This window comes from Petaurus breviceps, unplaced genomic scaffold, assembly GCF_028583685.1.
Source record: "Petaurus breviceps papuanus isolate PSGF00001 unplaced genomic scaffold, PetGlider_PUasm1.0 76, whole genome shotgun sequence".
Lineage (NCBI taxonomy): Eukaryota > Metazoa > Chordata > Mammalia > Diprotodontia > Petauridae > Petaurus > Petaurus breviceps.
Window position 1 is genome coordinate 579,195 of NW_027186473.1, and position 26,634 is coordinate 605,828.

Genomic DNA, 26,634 nt, shown 5'->3' on the forward strand with positions numbered 1-26,634 from the left:
TGTGTTATTCATAATCTTATCCGTGAACTTTTATGCTAGGCACTCAGATACATGGTGTAGTTATAAAGTAGGCCAAAAATTAAAATTAAGTAACTCATCTATCCCAATGAAAATTTTCTTCTTCAGAGCTCAAAATGTATACAAAGTACTAGACATATGTGTGTATGTGTGTACATACATAGATTCCTATACCTATACATATATCTGCCATCTATTATTCACATAATACTGCCTTATTTTTCCCCTTTTGGTAACATACTTTTTTTAATGGCCTTCAGAGTGATTTCTCTTAAATATCATCAATGGGTGCGAATCTTTATTCTTTGAATGTGAATTTGATTTTTCAGAATTCTAAATTCTTAGACCCAGGCAAGTCTGGTTGTATTGTATCTAGAGGGAAATGTGATCACAAAAATAATGAAATTGTTTTTTGAGGCTAGCAAATTGATAGTCCAAAAATATTTTGAGCAATGATAATATTGTTGGAATAAATGCTTTCCAAGGTAACCATTGAAGTTATTTATACATGTATGATCTGTTATGTTTATTTTTTAAAAATCAGTCATATTACATAATTGTTATTCTGAATAGTTTCTAAGGCATTAACTGAACTATTTCCTTAATCCTAAGACTTTATTAATTGTGAAATTTTGATACATTTTTCTTAGGAAAAATTTTATGACATTTTAGCAAGTAAATTTGCCTTTAGTTTTTATTTTCTGTTATATAGATCTGAAGCCTATCTCTTATACATTAGCTTTTTTTTTTTCCATTTTAGTCTTGCTCAGTGTCTACTTGTGGATGATGTGGAGAGATTTCAACTAGATGATACAGTTAGATTTTTTCTCTAGTACAGTGCCACAGGGATCTTTCTTTGATCCTCTGCCCTTTATCATATCTATTCAGTGACTTGAATAAAGGTGTATCCCATTTGCAGGTGAAACTTAAGAATAAAAAGTTGAGTGGCAGAGACAGGATAAAAAGTTATCTGAAAAGTCTAACAAGATGAAACTTAATAGGGATGCAGCCTTATAGTAAAATCGTCCAGAATTCTACTTGTCAGGGAAAATTTGAATCCTAATGACTCTTTGCTAAGGTGTTAACTGACCTTGCCCTGGATACTACTTTGTACTTTAATACCACATGGAAATTTATTGCAAAGGTCTACAGATCAGAAGTTGCAGGGCAGTGACTTGATTATCAAGGTGATTAACATAACTCTGATGAAGTCAGCATCCTTGGATGGGAATTTTAAAAGTTTTAGAGTTAGAAAATTGGAATGGAGACAAAGGAGGGGGACTATTTGAAAACTTGGAGGAGGAGCATCCTGTAGGGATGGGCTGGAGGGGCTATTCACATAGCCTCAGGAATGGTATCAAGGCAATGACAGAGTATTGGAGGGGAAGCAGCTAGTAGATGGCATAGTTGATAAGAGTGTTGGCCCTAGAGTCAGGAATCCTACCTCAGATACTTTATAGCTGTGTGACTCTAGGCATGTTACCTAACTTCTTTCAGCCTTTTTCCTCTTCTGTAAAATGAGGGTAATAATAGCATCTACTTCAGAAGGTTATTGTGAGGATCAGATCAAGCAGTATATAAAAAGTGCTTTGCAAACCTATAACACCAAGGTGATATTCATAGCACTCACACTGGCTATGAATATGCTGGTGTAGTTGTGAATCATAAAATGTAACAGAATCTCCACATGGAGAACAGAACCAAAAAATTTATTCAAATAGAAAGCTGAATCCCAAAACCAGAAAGCCAGCCAAATCCATCATAGCAGCCAAGAAACTGGTACACATAACCAATGAAGTGAGCACTGACATCTCCAAGCCTTCCCACTGTCAAGCCTTCAGAACAAAACAGGCCCCCTCTCCCACTCACATAGCTGCTCTTAATCCAAGCTGCTTGTTCCCAGCTGTTCTGGCTCTCTCTCCTGTTCCTTCCTGCTCCACCCTTCTTGTTCCACCCTTTCAGTAAGCTCTTCTCCCCTCCTGTGGGCTCCATGTGATTACATTTGGCCTATTAAGGGGCAGGGAAAATCTTTGAATTTCTATTACCATTACAAAATCTTCAAGCTATGATTATGATAATTATTTTTTTTACCTAAGATCCTCGATCTGAGGAACAATAATGTTACCCATGATTTGGAGCAGTGAAACTGGATCTTATTCTTGACTAGTGCTGTGATTTATGTACAAGTCTTTGCATATATATATTTGGTTGAGTTAAATAAAGCCTGTGTGAGAGAGTCTATTTTATTAGCCTGCACCCAGATCTCCATCCCTTACTTAAAAAGTTTATTTTCTAAATCCATGAATGAAATGTTACATTTATCCCTATAACCTATGGCCCAGCACATCTCTGCATTTAAAAGGAACAGGTTCAATTTTAGGAACTTCTCACACAAATAACTAGTTTTATCCCTCTAATAATGTAAGAATTTGATTTTTTTCTTGGTTTCAACAGAAAGGGGAAAAATTCATTAGCAAGGTGAGGAACACGTTTCATTATAGGTTTTCTGGAGACATAGTTTGTCATTGCCTTAATCAGAGTTTTGAGCTTTCTAAGGTTGTTTTTTTTGTGCAGTGTTGCTGGCCTGTAGAAATTTTTCCTTCTGGTTCTACTCACTTCACTTTGAATCAGTTCATACTACCCAAGAGTCCCTGAAATCACATTTTTTAAAAATCATAATTCCTATTCCATTCCATTAATATACTACAATTTGTTCAGCCATTTCCCAATTATCTAAGAGACAATATAAGTCCCTTCTCCCTAGCCCCCAAGATTTTGTTTTTTTGCTTTTCTTCCTCTCTGCCCTCTACCTTTTAATTCCTTAATTCAGGAAATTGGTTTTGTTTGTGGCTATTTACTTCCCTTGTAACTGCCACCTTCTTTCATCCCTGCTTGTTTCCCTATTGGTCCAATGTATTATTTCTACACCAAACTCTGTGTGCTCAACCCTCCTTTGTTGTTTTCAGATAAGAGTGGAGCTCATCTGATGCCCACTCCCCTGACCTCTTTTCTTCCCTTTTCTTATACCCTTATTATTAGAAATGGCAAGTTACACCTCTTTCTTCCTACTTTCTATATTAGTGTATTCTTCCTTTTATTCTCTCTACTCTTTTTCCTCTTCAGACTCTCAGAATTAATCTACATCCATGACCTCTATTTTTCTTATTTAACTCCCTCAATATTCTTTGAAATAATTAAGGTTCTTAAAGGATGCTTATTTCTTCTCTTCCTTTTAGAATATTAGCACTGAAACATCAATTCCAGTTGCTTAAATAAACTTACTTAAGCTTTCTTTGGGCTTTTGTGTTTGTATTTCAGAATTCTAATTCTCAGCTCTGATATTTTCATGAGAAATACTTGAAAGTCTTCTATTTTATTAAAGATTAATTTTCTTCACACCCCCTCCCCCTTAATAGGATAATACTCAGCTTTGCAGAGTAAGTTATTGTAAACCTTGCATTTTTTCCCTTTTGGAATATTGAATTCCAAGATATCCTCTGAATTTCAGTGGAAACTGTCATGTCTTGTGTCATTCTGACAGCAATTCTTTGGTACTTTAACTCCTTCATATACACTTGAATTAGTTTTTCTTTGAAAAGAAGTAGAGCTTTAGATTTTGATTATGACTTTCCTGGGATTTTTTCTTTTCAGGGTTCATTTCAGGAAGCATTGGTGGATTCTTTCTAACTTTATTCTGATTCTAACAGATTTGAGCAATTTTTACTTATGGTTTCTTGAACTGCTATCTCCAGGCTTTTAAAAACAAATCATGTTTTTTAGGGAGCCCAATAAATTATTTTTTTTGAGGGGCGAAGGTAAGGCAATTAGGATTAAGTGACTTGCCCAAGGTCACACAGCTAGTGTCTGTGAACTCAGGTTCTCCTGCCTCCAGGGCTGTTTCTCTATTCACTGCCTAGTTGCCTAGGTTCCCCCCAATAAATTCTTAAACATTTTTTCCTTTATTTTTTTTTTACAAGTCAGTTGTTTTGGATATCAGGTATCTTGTATTTTCTTCTTTTTATTCACTGTTAGAATTTTGTTCTAATATTTCTTACTCTACTATGCAGGCATTGATTTCTATTTGGTCTATTCTAGTTTGTGGTGGGGGGTGTGGGGAGAGGGCAGAATCCATTTCTTGGGTATAGTTTCTTACTTTCTCTTCTAAGCAATTCTTTTTCCAGTTCTTTGTTCCAGAGACTTTATTATTATTACCATTATTTTATTTCTTTATTTCTCTTAGGTATTCATGTAGTCCTTGTGGAAAACCTACTTTTTCCTTTGAATTTCTGCTTGCAGTTGTTACAGTGTTACTCATTCATCCTTCCAAAGAATCTCTGGGTTTGCATTAATTTTTGATACTAGGTAGTGTTTTCTTTGATTTACTCATTTGTAGCTTTAGTTCTGAAATTGGAGCTTTGTGCCAGGGCCAGACTCTACAGGCTGATGCAGTTTTGGGTGGAGTGATTGGCCATTTCTGTTCTGAATCCCCTGGTTTCCTGTGCCAACCTCCATGACTCCTGGTTTGACCTTCTTGGGTCTTGGAGGATCAGAGTGCTGGAATTTCAGAGTCCTCTCTGACATTTCAAGATGGAACACTGAGTGCCTGGGTTGACCTCATCTGTTACTGATCACTTTTTATTTTTTTAAAGCATTTGTGGTTAAGTAACTTGCCCAAGGTTATACGGCCAATTTTTTGTTTTTTTTTTGTGGGGTTTGTGTGTGTGTGTGTGTGTGTGTGTGTGTGTGTGTGTATGTTGGGTCTCTGAGGGTGGAACCGATCCCAGATCCTCCTGACTCCGGGGCAGGCGCTCTTAATCACTACGCCACCTAGGCCCCCCTACTGATCACTTCTTGCTGCCACTTCCCTGGGCTTCCCCAAGAAAACCTTGGGGTCTTCTTACTAATTTTGAGTGTTGCCAGGGTAGGCTTCCACTTCTTTTGCCAGTGGATATAGTACCTTATAGGTTACATGTGTTCCTGGCTATCTCTAAGCAAGCTAGTCAGCTACCTGCTGCAGACAACTCATATTGACTCAACAGAGCCAGCTGTTAAATTTTCAGTGTGAATGATTACACCTTGGCAATTGATAAATGCTACAAATCAGAACTTGATTTATTATTTTGTTGATTGTCTAGACTTAGAAAGTGATGAAGAAATTATCGGTGATGCAGATAAAATTTAAAAGCATATTGTGCATACATGGCTTAATATTTTTCTGGAGAGCTAACCAGCTCTAACAACTTCTCTAACAACCATTGGACCTTTCATTGGCATGCCTGGTTTCAGGCATGGAGGGTCACCAGTTGATTGCGTCTTGCAGAATGGTGAGTTTCTGGAGATGATGAAGTCCAGGAAAATAGCTAGGTGGGAAATGATAATATTCTTTATATTAATTGTTTCTTATAATGTGTAATTGTGTGTTATAATGTCATCACAATTAGATCATAACATAATGAATATAAAGAACATTTTATATTACATTCATTGTGCCTTACAGCACAGTAATCATCCATCACATTCATGTACCACCACTTGTTCATCCATTGACTAGTTGACAGGTATCTTCTTTGTTTCTAGTTCTTTATAACTACAAGAAAAAATATTTTGGTGTATTTTTATCTTTAACCTACATGGGAGTATGTATCTAATAGCAAGATCTCTGGGTCAAAGAGTGTGGATTTTTTGGTCATTTTCTTCATGTAATTCTAAATTACTCTCCAGAATTGTTGGACCAATTCACAACTTTATCAGCAGTTTATTTTTGTGTATGTTTTTATTTCCACAACCTCTTCAACCTTGGCTAGGCAATGCATTTTAAAAAGTTACTTTCTTAGGGGTGGCTAGGTGGTGCAGTGAATAGAGCACCAGGCCTGGAGTCAGGAGGACTTGAGTTCAAATCTGGCCTCAGACAATTAACACTTACTAGCTGTGTGATCTTGGGCAAGTCACTCAACCCCAATTGCCCTGCATTCCCCTCTCCAAAAAGCAAAAAAGAAAAAAATAAGTTACTTTCTTAATCCCAAAAGTTATTTGTGTGATGGGAGTTCAACTGTTTGATAAAACCAAAAACTAACCTTAGCATTTGCTTAGAAGCAAGAATAGTTTTGGAGCAATTTTCTTTTGAAAGTAGTAGAAATAAAATAATATAATTATCAAATAAAATCAACATTTACTAATTGCCAAGACAACTGATTCAACTTTTTGGACAGGTCTAATTGTTTAAGAGTTCCCCCCCCCCTCCAAATCTGACTAGAAATATGCCATCCTATAACATACATCCATCAGTCCCAATACCTCCTTTTGAAGCCAGGCAGAACAAATCTGATCTTTCTTCCACATTACAAACTGCCTTAAAATATTTGAACAGAAGCAACCAGGAAGGCTGTATAATATAACATTATAATGTGAATTTAGGAAGAAGATGAGTTTGAAATATTACTTCTGAAATTTATTAGCCATCCGACTCTGGGCAAGTTATTAAACTCTGGACTCAGTTTTCTTATCTGTAAAATGGAGAATACACATACACACATCACAATTCCCAAAATGTGTTGAGGCTCAAATGAGAATTTGTGTCAAGTGCTTTCTAAATCCGAAAGTCCTATACAAATGTCAACTATTATTGTTTGAAATATTGTTATAAATCTCTTTTCCAGTTTCATCATTCCTGTGTCTTTGAACCATCCCTGTCTTTTCACAATCCTGGTCACCATTCTACCTTTGAATATGGCACACCAAACTGAGCATAGTATTTTATTTTCCTCTTTAGTTTAACCCTTTTATTTTCTCTCTTTAATATTTTTTTCTTATTACATGTAAAAACAATTTTTAATCTTCATTTTTACAATTTTGAGTACCAAATTCTCTCCTATCTTGCCTCCTCTGACCCTTCATTGAGAAGGCAAGCATTTTGATAAAAGTTATACATGTGCAATCATGGAAAACATTTCCATATTAATCATGTGAAAGAGAACACAGACAATATATTTAATATGATTGTATATGTATAAACTATATGAGATTGTTTGCTGTGTTGTGGAGAGGGTGTTAAGGAAGGAGGGAGAAAGATTTGGAAACCAAAATCTTATAAAAGTGAATGTTGAAAACTATCTTTACATGTAATTTGAAAAAAAAATAGTATTAAGTGGGGGAAAAAAGAAGAGGTGGCAAGAATACACAAAAACTTTACCAGAAGGATCTTAACATCATTGATAACCATGATGATGTGGTTACTAATCTAAATAGAGACAGACATCCTTGAGAATGAAGTCAGGTGGGCGTTAGGAAACATTTCTAACAATAAGGCTAGCAGAAGTGATAGAATTCCAACTGAGCTATTTAAAACCCTAAAAGATGATATTCTTAAAGTGCTGCACTCAGTATGCCAGCAAATTTGGAAAATACAACAGTGCCCACTGGATTGGAAAAGATCAATTTACATCCCTGTGCTAAAGAACATTAATGCCAAGGAATGTTCAAATTACTGAACAATTAGGCTTATTTCACATGCCTGAAAGGTTATGCTTAAAATTCTGCAAGCTAGGTTTCAGCAATATGTGAACTGAGAATTACCAGAAGATCAGGCTGGGTTTTTGAAGAGGTAGAGGAACTAGACACCAAATGCCAACAATATTCACTGCATTATGGAGAAAGCAAAGGAGTTCCAGAAAAACATCTACTGCTTCTTTATTGATTACACTAAAGCCTTTGTGTGGATCACAGCAAAAATGTGGCAAGTCCTCTAAGAGATGGGAGTACCAGATCATCTTACTTGTCTCTCAAGGAACCTGTACACAGGTCAAGAAGCAATCGTTAGAACTGAACATGGAACAACTGATTGGTTTGATTGGAGAAAGGAGTATGACAAGGCTGCATATTGTCACCTTATTTATTTAATTTGTATGCAAAGTACATCAGGCAAAATCCCAGGTTGGATGAATCAAGAGCTGGAATTAAGGTTGCTGGGAGAAATATCAACAGCCTCAGATATGCAGATATCCACTCTGATGGCAGAAAGTAAAAGAGGAATTAAGCCTCTTGATGAGTGTGAAAGAGGAGAGTGTAAAAGCTGGCTTGAAGCTTAACATTAAAAAAAAAAAGAGTAAGAGCTTGGCAAGTGGTCCCATCACTTCCTGGCAAATAGAGGGAGAAGAAATAGAAGCAGTGTCAGATTTTATATTCTTGGGCTCAAAGATCGCTGCAGACAGCAACTGCAGTCCTGAAATTAAAAGATGATTGCTTCTTGGAAGGGAAGCTATGGCAAATCTGGAAAGCATACTAAAAAGCAGAGCCATTACCCTGCTGACAAAGGTCCATATTGTCAAAGTTATTTTTTTTTTAAAGTAGCAACGTATGGTTGTGAGAGCTGGACAGTAAGGAAAGCTGAAAGCTGCAGGACTGATGCTATGGAATTGTGCTGGAGAAGACTTTTGAGAGTTCCTTGGATAGCAAGAAGATCAAATCAGTTAATATTTAAATTAATTCAGTCTATTCACTGGAAGGTCAAATACTGAAACTGAAGCTTAAATACTTTAGCCACATAATGAGAAGACATGACTCATTGGAAAAGACGTTGATGTCGGGAACAATTTGAAGGCAAAAGTAAAAGGGGATGGATAGATAGTATCGTGGAAATAAGAACTTCAACTTGAACAGACCAGGTGATAGTGGAGAGCCTAGTGTTGATGGGGTCACAGAGTCTGACATGACTGAATGACTAAACAACAACCACAAAATGCAGAAAGTATCAAAACAAAATTTTTAGTCATTCCCTCCAGGTCCTTGTCAGGATTCACATGATGAATGATTTAAGTACAATCCCACCATTCCCCTGTAATCTTTTTTCCTTTCTGGTAGCTTTTTAAAAATTTTCTTGTCATTCTCCTGGTGTTGCTTCCTCCATCTGGACTTAAATTCTATGATGCTCTCTTAGCTCAGTGCTGATCTAATCAAACTGATTGAAACGTAGACATACACACACACACACACACAGAGCAAAAGTGGAGTCAGCATTATTTAGTAGCTAGATGCCCCTTGCTTCTTCGCCTTTGTAAATGATTCACTGAATTCTGTAGGGCTTATCTGAGATCAGGGGTGGGGCGGCGGTGGTGAGGAGCATTTGGATCCAGCAGTATGTGATATAGAGCTTTTAGGTTTGCAGAGCGCCTCCTCACAACAATCCTGTGAGATAGGTGTTATTATTTTTCCTATTTTACTGATGAAGAAACTGAGGAAGACAGAGGTTAAGTGACTTGCTGAGGGTCACACAGCTGGTAGGTGTCTGAAGCTGATTTGAACTCTGATCTTTTCTGACCTTAAGTCCAGGAAGGGACTATTCTAGGAAGTGCACATCTGTTGAAAATTGCAGGATGAGCCTGGGATCAGGCTCATAGCAGAGAATCAGCATGTTCCCCTGGAGGAGAATCAGGGCCTTGTTCTACTACTGGACCTTTCTACTTCCCTTTCTCTTCTCCCCTGCTGTACATGGAGACTAATGACCTTGGACCAGAGATAGGCTTTATCCTGCATCTCCACAAAGTTGAGGTATCCATCTCTAAAGGAGGTCACATATCTTGTTAACCATTCTCAGTTGTTTTCCCTCACCCGGCACACATTTTGTACAATGTGTAGTTGGTGTGGATCTGTATAATTTATTATATATTAGGTTAAAGGTAGTTACCTCGAGAATGCCCGCAGCCTTCTGGTAAGGGGAACAGTAGTTTTGAGAAGAGCAAAAGAAATCTGAGAAAAGTTCAATGTATAAATACCCCTATAATACAGGAGGGTTAAGCTGCTGAATCATTTTGCTAAAAGGTAAGTCTGACCATGTTGCTTCCTTGCTTAATAAACTCAGGCTCCCTTTTACTTTCAGGATCATATATTAAGTGATTTTTTTCTTTTCATTTACAGGTCTTCACAATCTAGATAGGCCCTTCCTACCTTTCTGGTCTTTTTGCATTCCCTTGCTCTCCATGCTCTCGATAATTCAGCCCTTTTGGTCTGCTTGCTCTTGCTTGTACTCACTGCTGTGTCTTCTGTCTGTGTTTTTGCACTAGGTCCCCAAGCCTGATGTTTTCCCAACCTCTTATTTGTAGAGCCTTTGGCTTCCTTTATTCCTCAGACCTCCTCCAGGAAGCCTTTCTAAATCCCCTGCCGATTCCATCCTCTTAGGTTCTTTGTTCTAATTTGTATGTGCTGTTATCCCCATTATAATGGAACCCCCTGATGGTAAAGACTTTTTTTTTTTGCTTTTTCTTCTTCATCAGTATTTAGCACAGTGCCTGACACCTGTTTTTTGATTAATTTATTGATTCCCTCCTCCTTGAAGTTTACTTGAATGAAAGTCTCTATCTTCAGCTTACTAGGAAGAAAGTCTGTAATGTTAGTTTAGAAGAAAATAATGGATCTAGAGATGAAAAGAATGTTTAGAGGTTCTTTATGAGTGCTGAGACCCAGACAACCCAAGACTTGTCCAAGGCAAGAAGGCAGAGCTGTGAGAAAGAGTATGGTTCAAAACTAAACTTAAACTTAAGGTAAAACCTGTCAGGACTTGCTAGAGATAAGTAGAAAGATGGAAATAACTGGAAATGGAGAGGTAAGGAACATAACAATTTTAGAGAAGTTCTTGGACTTTTTTCTAGAATTACGAGACAATTTGAGGTCTAGGTTCAAGCATGGGTTCTTGCTACCTTTTTGTGACTTTGGTTAAGTTACTTGCCTTGTCTGCACAGATTATGTGATATAATAGAACACTTGACTTGGAGTCAGGCTCAGTTTCCTCTTTTTTAAAACAAGGAAGTTGGATTAGATGTCCTTCCACCTAAAAATCTATAACCGTTTTGGGCCAGAGTTTCTTCATATGTAAAATGAAGGAATTGTACCAGGTGATCTGAATTCCTATGCAGTTATAAACCTATGCAATTTGTATGATATCACATTATAATTTACAAAGCACTTTACAGCTATTACATCATTTTGATCCTCACAAAACCTTTTAAGTTATCTAGGCCAAGCATTATTATTTCCACTTTTCAGATGAGGAGAATGAGACAGAGATGGTGGAACCTGTGTCATAGCTACTAAATGGGAGAGCCAGGCCTGGAACCTGTGTGCTCTAAAACCTGGGTTATCACATTCACAGCACTTTGCATTACATTAGGATACCTCCTGTAAAGACTTCGAGAAATAAATGCCATTAACCAAGTAGTTGTTCTTCTAAAAATCCTTACATTTCTTGATGCTAATCATTTGTTTCCTGAGATTCTTAACAAAGTTACGAGGGTTAAAATATGTTCATAATCAAATTTAATTGAAATCAGGTACTTCTAGGATGCCTATATATAGTGGAATTTACACATTCAGATTATAAGGCTTGATCCCAAATATGAAATTCCAGATAGTCTGTGAAGTTGCCTAGTATATCAACCCCTAGATGTATTCACTGTCTCTGACATGGAAACACTTGGTTCAGCATTGTAGCTGTTGACTCAGATTTGTTGGGTAAATAGTACTGTGACTGTGTAATGGAGTCAGGGAAGATGGGGTAAAAGGGGAAAAAAAATCCAAGAACTTCAGCTTCCAGCTTCTGTCTATAATATTCTAGATAATTTAGCAATTTGCACATGTCAGCAAAAGGGAAGGTAAAGTAAGAGTAGAGGACACCTGAGATGATCCAAAAGAGTGAACAGCACTATGCACCAGGAAGTGTTACCTGTAATATGCTGGAAGAGTGGGCTATTCAAGGGATTCTACATCTGTAAGCCAGTTTTGCAAATTGGGAGATATAATTCAGGAAAGCCAAATACAGTGTAATTTCAAGAGGGTCCTTCATGAAAGTCTAGTCCTGGTGGGCCTGAGTTTTTTTCCTTCTGTTTCTTTGCTAAATTGTAATGTCTCTTGTTGTTATTTATCTTTTATTTCTCTGAAATATGGTCAGGGAAGCACTATTTAGCTGTTTGGAAGTAGGCAGTATCTCTCCTCACCCCCATCTACCCATGGGGTCCCAGCAAGTAGACCCAGAGGAGATTGGCCAGAAATGAATATATAAAGACTTAGAATCAAAAGATGACTTTTCTGAAGCTTCCCCCTTTTCATGAAGACATGTCTACTTCAGAGTAGAAATTGAATAGATGGATCTAATACATTTGACTTTGTATAAATTTCTTTTAAAGTGTAATTGAGTTCATAATATATTTTAGCAATTTAGTTTTTTACTTTCTACTGAAATAATTAGGGTTCTTCATAGATTGCTAAATAATTACACCTTTAAAGGCAATTTTAAGGTTTACAAAAGCTTTATTATAAAAACCCTATGAGATAGGTAGTTCAGATATTATGTACTCATTTTAAAGATGGAGAAATGGAGGGTCATAGAGTTTCTGAGTTACTTATGGTTGTGTTGGCTCATCAAGTATATTTTAGTTTAAATTATTCACTCTGCTTAAAGTGTAACAAAGTTTTAATTTTATCTCTGTATTCTTAAATCTTTATGGAGAAATGGAGTAATTTTTTAAAAGAAAATGTCAATAATAAATGTTTTTAATGAGAATTTTTGAAATGTATTATTATAATTATAAGCATGAGAACTTTTTTAGTTTCTGTGATATTCATATTAAAGACTAATATTTCTTTGTCCTTTAGATCAAGATATTTTGGAAAATATATTAATAGACAGCTGTTTCTATCCAAATGTGTCAATAGTAAGTAGACAATATTTATACAATTTGGGATATCGTTGTTCCTTCTGAGTTTTTTTAGAGTCTTCTAATTTAATAAATGATTAATAATTGCTTAATACTAAAGAAGTTGTTAAAATAAAAACAAGGTGGGTGATGCTCTGGGAAATATCTGCTAAGAATTTTTTTTTCCATTTCTATGATTGACTCCATGCTCATTCATCATAACCACATACGAATAGTTACAATCATTCTTTATGTTAAAAGCTTAATTTGCAGTAGGTTATTTTTTTCATAGGGAGTAATGTTAAAATAACATTCTACTTCTTTATTTAAAAAAACAAAGAGTAGAAAATATTGTTATTGTATGTGACAGTGTATTTTATTTTCTTTGCATGTATTTCATTTGGTAGCCAGATGATTTGACTAGTCTTGTTGTTGTGATGCTGTATGACTTTCAAGACAGAAAATTTCAAAGTCGACTCATTTCAAATGAGGAGCAGTCAATTTCAGAAGTTCAGGAAGTAGAGAATCTTCTTAACAGGTATTACTAACAGTAATAAGGAAGAACAGAATTCTTTAAGGTTTATGTTTTCATTGACGGGATATTCTTTATAGGTAAGTGTCAAAAATCTGTAGGGGGTATTACTGAGTGATGTATAGCTTTAGCAGTTTACCAAAATTTCTTTCAAAAATTGCCTTGAGATCATAGAAATGGGAGAAAGACCCATATGTACAAAAATGTTTATAGCAGCTCTTTTTGTTGTGGCAAAAAATTGGAAATTAAGGGGGTGTCCATCAATTGGGGAATGGCTGAACAAGTTGTGGTATATGCATGTTATGGAATATTATTGCGCTATAAGAAACGGGGAGCAGGCGGTCTTCATATTTACCTGGAGAGCCTTAAAAGAACTGATGCTGAGTGAGAAGAGTAGAACCAGGAGGAATTTGTACACAATTACAGACACAACGTATGTGTGATGACCAACTTTGATAGACTGGACTCTTCTCAACAATGCAGGGATATAAGTCAATCCCAAAAGACGCATGATGGAGAGAAAAACGTGCATCCAGAGAAAGAACTAGAAAGAACTAAATTTATATCCAGGTGGAAGCAAAACACCTGATCTTTTTCGTTCTCTTATTTGATTTTATGTCTTCTTTACCATTTTTCATTCCAGCTGGTACAATCCATCTTTATAACCTGACCATTGTATAATGTGAAAGTATTTACAGATCTTATACTTGATTATAAGACACCATGGAGGAGAGGGGAAGGAGGGGGACAAAATGTGAAATTCAAGGAATTGTGGAATTGAATCCTGTAAACTAAAAGGAAACAAACAAATTAATAAATTAAAGAATTAAATTTAAAAAAAAATTGCCTTGGGAGCAAGTTCATTAAAAAGAACTATTTAAAAATTGAACAGATTTTAAAAGTTTAGTTTGAAAGATAGATCTTGTATACATAATGAAAATTTTCTATAGGTTTTCATTGGAAAGCATGAAAATTAGATGAACTTTCTAGTCTGTCATTAGTAAATTAAAATAGTTATACATGTGTGCATGTGTTCATAAATCGAGATTCTTTCTCAGGCTACTTATTGCTATAGAAAAATCCAACTGGATCAAATAAGAAAAACCACAGCTACATCTTAAGGATTCATTAGGACTTAGATTATATACCATGGTTTGATCTAATTATTTATTATAAACATTAATATAGTTCAATAGTTATTCTCTTCATAGAATTTTCATCTGTGAGAATCAAAAATTACAATGGCAATTATAAGATTTTAATCAGTTTTCTTCAAGGCATAATACAGATATATGAAGTAATATGTCAGAATATCTATGAAATGACTATAATTCAACTGCCAAATTTCAAGTGGCTCAAAAATTTTCCTTTGTAAATAAAACAAAGATGCCAGAGCTATTCTAACAGAGTCATGAATGTAGACTTGGTATTTTTTCTTCATGAAAATTTTTGTATAGTTTCAAAATGATACTTAGAATATCACCTGTTTTAGGCTACTGATTATTTACAAGTCAGATGTATTTTCATTGTGATTAAAAAATGAGTGAAAATTTTATGGGACATTAAAATATATCAAAAGCTTGAAGCTTGAAGAAATTGACCTTAGAATATTCAGGGAGTTCTGCACTTTCATTCAGTACGTATGTCTCCTCGATACAGTGCTCTTTAACTTATTATCTTAACATATTCAACTATTATTCTCTTGAAGAGTGTCTTTTGGTAAATTTCAAAGAATGTCACCATTCAGATATCTAGAGACACAGCATTTTATGGATTATCCTTGTATAGATTGCATGATCTATTCACAATTTGACCCTAAAAGTGTTTTTGTTCAATTAATGCTTGCTAGGTGAAATGCTTGATAGTCTTAGGAATTTGAAGATTGCTTGCCAGTATGCTTGCCATTTGTTGAAAAATGGAGTTGCAGACAAATACTTTGCAAGATTTCATTCAAATAGGGGCGGCCAGGTAGCACAGCGAGTAAGAGCACCGGCCCCAGTGTCAGAATGACCTCTGGGGATCAAATCTGGGCTCAGACACTTAGCACCCACCCAGAAACACCTGGCTGTGTAACCTTGAGCAAGTTACTTAACCCCAATTGCTTAGTAGCGTCCAGGTGGCTCAGCGAGTAAGAGCACCAGCCCCAGTGTCGGGATGACCTGGGGATAGAATCCGGGCTCAGATACTTAGCACCACACCCAGAAATAACTGGCTGTGTAACCTTGAGCAAGTTACTTAACCCCAATTGCTTTAAAAAAAAATATTTCATTCAATTGTTCTTTTTTTAGATGTCAGCTTTTCAATGATGAAGTCGTTGAAGGTTTTTATTTGGGTATATAGTGGCTTACAATAAGTTGGTTGCTTGAGAGTGTTACCAAGAAAACTTTAGTGATGATGTTGTAGAAACAGTAGCAGTAAGAACACTTAAAAATTAATTTCTTTCAATTAACAAAAATAAATATCTTTGCTTCTTTCCACATACCTTCCATTGAAAAAAAAGAAAAACAAACTCTTGTAACAAACATCTATAGTTAAGCAAAACGAACTCTCAAATTATGTCCAGAAATAAATCTAATTTTGCACATTTTGCACCCTCAGGAGGTTAATAGAATATTCCTCTGGAATTGTGGTTGGTTATTCTTGACTCTTTCAAAATTGTCTTGACAATGTTGTTACTGTATAAATTATTCTCCTGGTTTTGTGTTCACTTGATTCTGCATCAATTCATATAAGTTTTCCCAGGTTATTCTGAAATTATCCTTTTCATAATTTCTATGAGGATGTTCTGTTACATTTATATACCATAATTTGATCACCCAGTTGATGTCTCCAACTGTAATTGTTTTCCAGTTCTTTGCCACTATTAAAAAAAGCTGCTACAGTTATTTTTATACATGTATATCCTTTTCCTCTTTCTTTGATCTGTTTGGGGGTGTAGGCCTAATTGTGGCATTGCTGTGTACAGTTTAGTAACTTTTTTTGGGCATAGTTCCAAATTGTTTTCCAGGATGGGCAAGACCAATTCACAGCTCTACCAATAGTGAATTAGTGTGAATGTTTTCCCAAAGCCCCTCTAACATCTGTCAGTTTCCCTTTTTTGTCAGCTTTGCTAATCTAATGGATGTGAGGTGGAACCTCAGAGTAGTTTTATTTGCATTTCTCTTAATTACTAGTGATTTGGGGCATTTTCTCATATGGCTATTAGTAGCTTGGATTTCTTCCTTTAAAAATCGTCTAGCATGAACACTTTAATACAGGGGTGGGGTACCTGCAGCCTGCTATGTCCTTGGGTGTGGCTTTTTGACTGAGTCTGGTTTTGTAGAACAAATCCTTTAATTAAAGGGTTTTGTTCTTTTTTTTTTTAGTTTATTTTTAGTTTACATCATTTATTTCCACAAAATTTTGAGTGACAGATTTTCTTCCCATTTTTCTTTTACTCATCACCCCAAAACAGCGTTCCCATAGGATATCCCCTCCTCCAATCTGTTCTCTCCCATATCTTCTCCCATACCCCGTCCGACTTTCCAGTAGGGCATGGTGGATCTCTATGCCTCAGTGCCTGTATATCTTATTTCCCAGTTACATGTAAAATAATGATAATAATAATATATATATATTTTTTAAACCTTTGAATTCCAGATTCATTCCCTTCCTCTCTTGTCACCTACCATTACTGGGAAGATAAGCAATTAAGTATACATTGTACATGTGTAGCTAATGCAAAACAATAACATAGTAGATATATTGTAAAAGACTGACTATATTTCCCTCCCTCCTATCCCACCTCCTACTTGTTCTATTCTCTACTTTGATCCTGTCCCTTTTCAAAAGTGGGTGCCTCCAACTTCCCTCCCCCGCTCAGCCTACCCTCCCTTCCATCATCCCCCCTCTCATCCCCTTCCCCCCTACTCTCCTGTAGGGTGAGATACCCTATTTAGTGTGTGTGTCATTCCCTCCCTAAGTCAAATTCATTGAGAATAAGGTTGACCCATTCCCTTTTGCCTTCCTGTTCTTCTCCTCCATTGTAACAGTTTTCCTTTGCCTCTTTTATATGAGATAATTTACCCCATTCTGTCTCTCCCCATCTCCTTTCATTATATTCTTCTCTCATCTCTTAATTTCACCTTTTAAGTATCATCCCTTCCTGTTAAATTGGTCCTGTGCCCTCTATGTATACCTGTAAACATATATACACACATTCACATATGTATTCATATACCCTCCTATGTAGACATATATATACACATACACATATTTCTATTCCTTTCAACTATTCTCATGCTGAGAAAAATTTCACAAGTTACAATTATTGTTTTTCCATGTAGGAATGTAAGTAGTTCAACTTTGATAAGTTCCTTATGATTTCTTTTCCCTGTTTACCTTCTTGTGCTTCTCTTGCTTCTTGTATCTGAATGCCAAATTTTCTTTTCAGCTCTGTTTTTTTTCATCAAAAGCTTGAAAGTCCTCTATTCCATTGAATGACCATATTTTCCCCTGAAACATGATACTCAGTTTTGCTGGGTAGTTGACTCTTGGTTTTAATCCCAGCTCCTTTGACCTCTGGAATATCATATTCTAAGCCCTTCGATCCTTCAGTGTAGAAGCTGCCAGATCCTGTGTTATCCTGATTGTGTTTCCACAATATTCAAATAGTTTCTTCCTGGCTTTTTGTAATATTTTCTTCTTGATCTAGGAATTCTGGAACCTGGCTATAATATGCCTAGGAGTTTTCTTTTTGGGATCTTTTTCAGTAGGTGATTGGTGGATTCTTTCAACTTCTATTTTGCCTTCTGGTTCTAAAACATCAGGGCAATTTTCCTTGAGAATTTCTTGGAGGATGATTTCTAGGTTCTTTTTTTGATCATGGCTTTCAGGTAGTCCAATAATTTTAAAATTATCTCTCCTGGATCTATTTTCCAGGTCAGTGGTTTCTCCAATGAGATATTTCACATTGCCTTCTATTTTTTCATTTGTTTGGATCTGTTTAATAGTATCTTGATTTCTCATAAAGTCACTAGCTTCCATTTGCTCCAATCTAATTCTGAAGGAATGATTCTCTTCAGTGAGCTTTTGAGATTCTTTTTCTATCTGGCAAATTTGGCTTTTTAAGGCATTCTTCTCCTCATTGGCTTTTTGAGCCTCTTTTGTCATTTGAGTTAGTCTATTTTTAAAGGTGTTATTTTTCTTCAGTCAGGTTGTTGACTCTCATTTCATAATTTTCTTGCATCATTCTCATTTTTCTCCCCAATTTTTCCTCCACTTCTCTTATTTGGTTTTCAAAATATTTCTTAAGCTTCTCTATGGCCTGTAAGCAGCTTATTCTTTTCTTGGAAGCTTCTGGTGCAGGAGTTCTGACTTTACTGTCTTACTCCTGTTCCATGCCCCCATTCTTTTTGTCCCCCAAAAAGGAATCTAAAGTGGGACCGCTGTGCTTGCCTTGCTTCCCTCATTTGCTCATGTTTCCACTCAATTATGTGACTTTTGAGTTTTTTGCCACAGTAGAACTCTGCTACCACAGTGGGGACCTTTGTCCCAAATCTCTGGGGTTTTCACGTGGAGGTATTAGTTGGGTTCCTTCTCTGAAGCCTCCCCACACTCTGGCAAACTGGTAACACACTCTTGTCCCTCCACCCTAGACAGCAATCCAGATTGAAGCAGGTTAAAGCAAGAGTGATTACCCCTCAGATCGGTCCCCCTACAATCTGCAGACCAGGAGCTCTGAAGCAACCATGTGGAGGCGGCTGCAAGGCCACAGTGCCTCAGCCGCTTTTCCCTCCAGGAGGTAAAGTGCTGACTGCACTCCTGAATTCCTGGTTCACAAAGTCCACACTGCACTGACCTGTCACTTTGGCCTTAGCATCTATGGGTTGATAAGTCTGGAAACTGCCACAGCTGCTGGTTATCTGAAGTCCCTCCAGCTGGCGAATGTTGTGGCCACCCTGAGGCTAAAACCTGTGGCTCACGCAGGGCTGGGCTTGGCTTGGCTCCCAACACACTGTGTTCCTGCCGGCCTGTCGGGGTGTCTTCAGCGGGAAGTTAGCTTCTCTCTGTCATCTTGTGGGTTCTGTAGCTCCAAAGTTTGTTCAGAGTCACCTTTTACATGAATTGGAGGAGGTGGAAGCGGAAGCCCCATAGAAGTCCTGTTTCTACTTCACCATCTTGACTCTGCCCCGCAAGGGGTTTTGTTCTGTGAAGTTTGGATTCAGTCAAAGGGCCTCACTTGAGGACTTAGAGGGCCACATGTAGACTCAAGACCCCAAGTTCCCCACCTCTGCTTTAATAGTATCATAATAGAATCATTGATTTAGATCTGGAAGAAACCTTGGAGTCATTGAGTTTGACTCTATCTAACATTAACACTGTCTCTGACCCGCCCCCCCCCACTCCCCAATTATCCAATCTGTTGCCAAGGCCTGTTAATTTCATCTTTGTAGCATCTCTGAAACATGCCTCCTTCTCTCCCCTGACACAGCCACCAGTCTAGCAGGCCCTCATCACCTCGTGCTTGGATGATTTTTATTATTTTTTTTAAAGCAATTGGGGTTAAGTAACTTGCCCAAGGTTACACGGCCAGTTATTTTTGTGTGGGTGTTAAGTATCTGAGGCCGGAACCGATCCTGGGTCCTCCTGACTCTGGGGCTGGCGTTCTTACTCACTGTGCCACCTAGCCGCCCCTTGGATGATTTTTAATAAAGTCCTACTTAAGGATTTTTTAATGTTTGCAATATATTACTTTTATATAGGGATACCCTTGTTTATCCTAGTGGCATTTAGAAATGTGTGTTTCATTTTATATTGTATTTAATTTTTTCTCCTCAAAATAATTTGTGGTAGAAAATGTTTCCATATGCTATAAGTTGATCTCACAATTTTGCTGAGGAGAAAAATTTAAACATATTTAGTATCTAGATTACATATAAACACGTATTATAGTATATGGAACGTTAGTAATGGAGTTAGCTTTAAGTTTGCGCAATAAGTAAATTCTGCAGGCTTTTCCTCATTGTTCAAGCTAAGTATGTTTGAATATAACAACATATTAAATTAATAAGAATTAAGTTATAATTTAAAATTTTGACGGAGCTGTAATCTCATTGGTATGAGCACTTCATGTACCCACTGGTGTATGTTGTAGTCAGTCATGCCCTCTCATTCCATTTGATTCTGCATTTTCTTAGGAATCTTCCATTGAGCATGTACCCCTATGATGGAGTCAGTTTGCTCATTCTTTCATTATTTTGTGGATATCAGTTAGTGCTCAGGTTTACTATTTTCCCTCATACTATTGAACTAGCCTACTTCCCTTTTTAATACATGTCTTTGATGTCATTTATATGTTTCTCAAATGCTAGTCATCATTAGTATTATGCTGCTTCCTAGACAACATCTGCCCTGTACCTTTCTTTTTTTGTTGCTTTTTGGAGGGCAATTGGGGTTAAGTGACTTGCCCAAGATCACACGTCTAGTTTTTGTGTTAAGTGTCTAAGGCTGGATTTGAAAACTCAGGTCCTCCTGACTTCAGGGCTGGTGCTCTCTTCACTGCACCACCTAGCCGCCCCTTATCCTGTACGTTTTTGTTGCAACTGATTCTTAGAACATGATGTTTCATGTTAGACGGCCATTTAGGATCACAATGGAGAATACTAGTGCTAAAGAGATGGGCTTTTCTGATGTTGAGTAGCTTGGGATACTTTGAAGGCTATCAGTTTCCCATATGTGATACTGTCTGATCTCTTCCTTCTGTTCAGTTCGGGGTCCTGCTCATTAAAACAGTTAAAAAACAAGATTTACACATGTAGCATCCCCCTGGTCTGCTCTTCTAACTTTCACCTGTAGGTTGGGTGGATGCCCTCTCAAGTCATACAGTGTTCTATGGGCAGCTACTCTTGCTACTGGAGCTCACTAGCTTCTACTTTTGTGCTTTCCATTAAGAGTCAGCCAGCAGGTGCAATGAGCTCTTTACAAAGGCATTTACTACAATGGTGTAAAAAAAAAAAAGAAAAGCTACAAAAGATTGCCTTCTCTCAGAATGTACCCAAAGTACGTTCTCTCACAAATACACAGTGTTCCTGGGAAGAGAGGGCTCAGACTTAGAAGGCAGTGGTAATAAGGTACCACATACAAGAAATATGTATGGGCAAAGGTGACAGCTGTGAGTCCCACAGGCCTAGAAGTCCTTTCTCTTTTCAGTCTTCTTCTTGGTTATACTGTTTCTGCAGGGCAAATTGTGCCGCCATTTCTGGGGGGCTGTTCCTAGTCCAGCTCTCTTCTCTGCTTCAGAGGTGATGTTCCTTGATGCTGTTCCCTCTTCTCTGTCTGGGTGGGGTCCTGCTCTCTGCTGGTTAACATTACCTTTTATGGGTTGAATAATTTCTCTCCCTGATACATAGCTTATAAAAAACACTTTTAATGTGTTCTAAAACATAGTTTCATATTGTGAATTTAAATAAATTGATACAAGAACAGAAAGAGACCTTAGAGCCACTTGTTCAGTCTTGTAACCTGACTTGGAGAAGCTGAGATTGCCTAAAGTAATATTTGTAGTAAAAGGGCTGAGCAAGGATTAACCCTTAGATCCTCACATGCCAAAGATCATTATTTTCACTATATTTGCTGCTCTGGCTGTTCTGGACTGCTATTTGTCCTTGGTTTGGAAGGAATTACAATGAGCTTACACAACTGAGAATTACACATAAAAGTCTCCAGATTTTTAGTTGAAAGTATTATTTGAATGAATGAAGAACAGCAAGCAATATAGGAATACATTATAAATATTTTATTTCACCAGTGTTTAAAAGCATGTAATCTAAATTTGTAAAATTTTTCAGGAAGAAGAAAAAACTATTACCCAAGCAAAAACCTGGAAAATGTGTTTATAGTCTTTTCCCTTTAATTTCCTGTGGTTATTATTTTTCCCTCAGGACTTAACACTTCAAGTCTTTGACCAGTAGTACTTACTAAACACTTAGAGAGTCCAAGCTAACAAGGTCCTTGGAAACAGTAAAAGTTAAATATGGTCTCTACCCCAGGAAGAGCTCTTGATGTAAAATACATAGTTGTAACTCCCCATTATGAACTACAAATACTGATCAAAAATCTTCATTCTTTGAATTACGACAGTTTAATATTCACATATCTAGCATCCATTGCTGTGGTATCATATAACTCTTAGATATAGGAACTAAAACAATCTAATTTTCTTGTGGTCAGAGACTTTTTCAGGGATGGAAGCCTTACATCTCATGTTTCCTGGGGGCATTTATGCGTCCGAGTTGGGGATTGGGTATCTTTAGTGGTATTTTGAACTAAGTAGTAATTTAGGGAAATATTTGGTGGGAGAAAAAGGAATTGAGACAGTTGATAAAAATGAATGGGTTTGGGCAGCCAGGTAGCACAGTAAGAGCATCGGCTCCAGTGTCAGGATGATCTGGGGATCAAATCTGGGCTCAGACACCTAGCACCCACCCAGAAACACCTGGCCGTGTAACCTTGAGCAAGTTACTTAACCCCAATTGCTTAGGGGCAGCCAGGTGGCACAGCGAGTAAGAGCACCGGCTCCAGTGTCGCGATGACCTGGGATCAAATCTGGGCTCTGAAACTTAGCACCACACCCAGAAATAACTGGCTGTGTAATCTTGAGCAAGTTACTTAACCCCAAATGCTTTAACAAAAAAATGAATGAGTTCAGTATTAATCTAAAACCTATCAACCTTCTTACCACTTACTCTCCACCCTTGAAAAACTTTGATTGGGACTATGACTAGTCTAGCAGCGACTCTTCCCCTCACCCCATCCTCTTTCTGTTGAACACACTGAGGTGGCTTATTTTCCCTTTATTTTGTAACTTTTTTTGCTGTCTTCAAAGCTGCCTTTGTTATTCTTCTAAACTAGATTTCAAGTATATAAAAATGTCACAGGGATACTATGTAATATATACTGTATTTTTTTTTTTTTGGATTTTGGGATATGGTTTATTTTCAGTTAGAAGATGTGAACAAAAAATACTATGTATTTTGCCTTGGACAATCTTCCATTACTTTAGGAATAAATAACCTCGTTTATATCATCACAATTTGGACTTTTATAAGACTATCCTTTTGGTATTTGAGATATCAATAAAAGTCATGGAGTTTTCAGGATACTGTTTAAAATTTTTTTGTTTCTTTGTCTATAGGCATTGTTAGAGTATGGGATATTTAGGAGAGAGGAGGGCCAGAATCAGGTTCATGAAAGTTATTAAGCCTTAAGACTATAATGTTAAAATCCCTGAAATAGAAACCTAGGGAGATGCAGAAAACTATGACAAAGAGATAGATATGAGAGGGGAGAACAGCAAAGTAAATAGAATTGCTAGATTTCCATTTCAGAAACTGGCAAATTTTATTAAATTTATTTTAAAACATGAAGTGGGATTGAAGGGGAATTTAATAAAATTTGGAGTGGAATTAATTAACATTTCTAATGGGATATTGGTAGTGCTCTATTTTAAGTGCACTTCTCAGTAAAAAGTGGATTTTATATTTTTAGTTTTAAAACAAAATTGGCTGCAGCACTGGCGAGATGTCGAATTAAACATGATGCTCTTTCAATTTACCACATTTTACCAGAAACTGTTAGAAAACAGGAACAAAGAGCTTCTACTTTGCCTCTTTATGCTTGGATAAATACTTGCAAAATCAGGTAAGATTTCAAATATATACTTTCCTTATGTGCAAGTCACTTAACTTCTTCTTTAGGCAACTATATGAGACTAAGTTTCAGAGAAAGTGTCAATCTATGTTGGTAGAGGGAGTTGCCTATACCAATGAAATCAAAGATCCAGCCAGTCCCTACCCCCTCATCTATTTTCCTCATGATAAAACTTTAAAAGTCAATTTAGTATAAATTTGAGATCGTCTTTTACTGAAGAAGAATATTTGTATAAAAATAAATATAATTCTTAATTTGTATTTTAAAAAATCTTGATTCCTGGTTTAATTTGAGGTCTTAATTCTAAATTAAAAAAGAAAATTATATATCAGTCCTTTTATACCCTAAAGCACTCTTCTGCAGGTTAACCCTGGAAAGTTGTACTAGGTACCTATAAGAATAATCTTTACATTATCCAGATTAGTTTTCTTGGGTGATATCGACTATTTTTCATGTTAATAGAACAACAATGTGTTAAATTTATATTTATTCTCCTATATTTTAATTATAGTCAAAATAACTGAGTATTGTGCCAACAGCCCTGAAGTTGTTTGCGATGATTTGAAGAAAGAAGGATACACCAAAGTCAAATCTGCATTTGACTTTGAGTGTAAATCTTTTTGTATGGACCAACATTGCAGTGATGTCTTAATTTTCCCATCGCATCTCAAAAGTGAACTTCTTGATACACAGCTTTGCACAAATTATAAACTTTTGTTTCAGGTGAGGTAACATTTGTTTTTAAAGGTTCTTCTTACTAAAAAAAATTGAGTAGTCCTAATTTTTTTCCTCAGACAGTCTCCTCAAGGGCTTGTAAGCCTCAACATCCCATCCCATCCCATCCAAGTATTAAATGTGGACTTTCTGTTCATGCTTCTTATAGATTATCAGGAGGATTTACAGCTTTTTCTTATTTCAACTTCAATCTAATTTAACCTGGCAACCCCCAAATTTATCAAACCTTAATCCCTTTTGAAGCAGCATGGAAATGACTTCTCTTTCCTTACCCCCACAACTTATTCTTGTGCTGTTGGCATCTGGGGAATAGGTTAATCTCATCTGAGTTAAGAAGTTTACCCTTGAGAAATCTTTACTGAGTGATCCTTGAATATCCAAGATCACAGCTTTCTCAAAAAGGCATTGAAGCTATATTATTTATAAGCCTTTTATAACTTAACTAAGAACTGAATTCTGGGTTTAAGCTCTCTAACCCAAAGCTTCAGGGCCTGGGAATGTAATTTAACCTCTCAGTTCTCTAGGCTGCTCTCTGAGACTAAAAGTTGCAGAGAAGATGCTGACCTGTATTGCTTTCTTCACCTGGGAATTGCTTATAATAATGAAATTACAGGTCCAGACCTTATCCCTATCCCTACGTTATAACCAGAGAAAACCCCAACTTACAAATGGTTTGTGTTCCAAAAATGCATTTGTAAGTCAGTGTTTTGAAACTTAGAATATATTTTTCCCATGGAACCAATGTTGTAAATGATGGATAATCATTAATCAGGTATTTATTAAGCATCTACTGTGTGCCAAGCACTGTGCTAGCCACTTATTAAATTCTCAGGCTAGCAAGCAGAAGCCTATTTGGCCTATAGTTGTGGCTGACCTGCAGTAATAGCATCTCTAGGACTCTTGATTTCTTTTTTTTTTTTTTTTTGCCTTTTGGAGAGCAATTGGGGTTAAGTAACTTGCCCAAGGTTACATGGCTAGTTGTTTTGTGTGGTTGTTAATTGTCTGAGGCTGGACCAAACTCGGGTCCTTCTGACTCCGGGGCCGGTGCTTTACTCACTGTGCCACCTAGCCACCCCAGGACTCTTGATTTCTGAGCCCCAAATCCCTTGCTCTGTATTCCTTGAACATGAGCATCATTGAGCTGTGGCAGCAAAGATGACAATAGAGGTTGACAGTGGGTTCCTGTGACTGGGCAATTCCTGTGGTAATAATAAGTGGGTGTTTACATATTAAGTCAGGTGCTGCCTCTTTTGTCTTATTTTACTATGTTAACAACAAAGCACAGTGTACCTGTTTTAGGTTAAGTTCAGTTATCAAATTTGTTCACTATTCTGATTCCTTTGGTTAAATACAAATTAAGATACTTTAAAAAAAGTAAAGAATATTTCCATTAATGTAGAGCAAATCAAGTAAATCATCTGAACCTTATCTTTTGTGATTTCTAATAACACTTTTTTCACTTGTAGGATAAATCTCGAAGTCTTGCTGTACATTCTGTAAAGACCTTGCTGAATATGGATGATGACATCTTACTTGTTAACATGGGTTCCTGGTACACTGTTGCTCACATGTCAACACTGACAAATCAGAGTACCTCAAAAATATATGTATGTGGAGTAAAATCGGAAGCTAGGGAATCTGAATTGAAGGATCTTTTTACAAATATGGGATGTAAAAGTATGTGTCATACATTAATTTCTGTTTGAAGTTTAGTGTTCTTATATTTTAGAAGTGATGAAGATTTATTTTAGTGTATTTTAATTTTATTTTTCTTTGTGAAACACTCTTAAGATAATCTTTCTCAGTATCTGTATGTTGGTATATAAGGTAATTCTTGTAGTAGAATTTCATTAATATTGGTTGAATTACAGGTTGGAATTTTAATGCTCTTATAAGGAACAGCATGAATAAATACCTTATATTTAAAAAATTTGAAAATACCTGAAAATCTAATTTGATTCTTACCACAGGCATTGGGTT

General features: G+C 36.6%; 1 protein-coding gene across 4 annotated transcripts in view; it reads left to right on the forward strand.

The window, feature by feature from the left end:
• NSUN7 (NOP2/Sun RNA methyltransferase family member 7) overlaps window positions 1-26,634 on the forward strand; it is a 56,919-nt gene that overhangs the window by 2,257 nt on the left and 28,028 nt on the right. For all 4 annotated transcript variants that reach the window (XM_069105126.1, XM_069105127.1, XM_069105125.1 and 1 more), the window contains exons 3-7: window positions 12,658-12,716; window positions 13,106-13,236; window positions 23,758-23,910; window positions 24,459-24,642; window positions 26,121-26,331. In XM_069105126.1, the coding sequence (XP_068961227.1) occupies window positions 12,658-12,716; window positions 13,106-13,236; window positions 23,758-23,910; window positions 24,459-24,642; window positions 26,121-26,331 (738 nt within the window). The remainder of the gene's footprint in view (window positions 1-12,657; window positions 12,717-13,105; window positions 13,237-23,757; window positions 23,911-24,458; window positions 24,643-26,120; window positions 26,332-26,634) is intronic.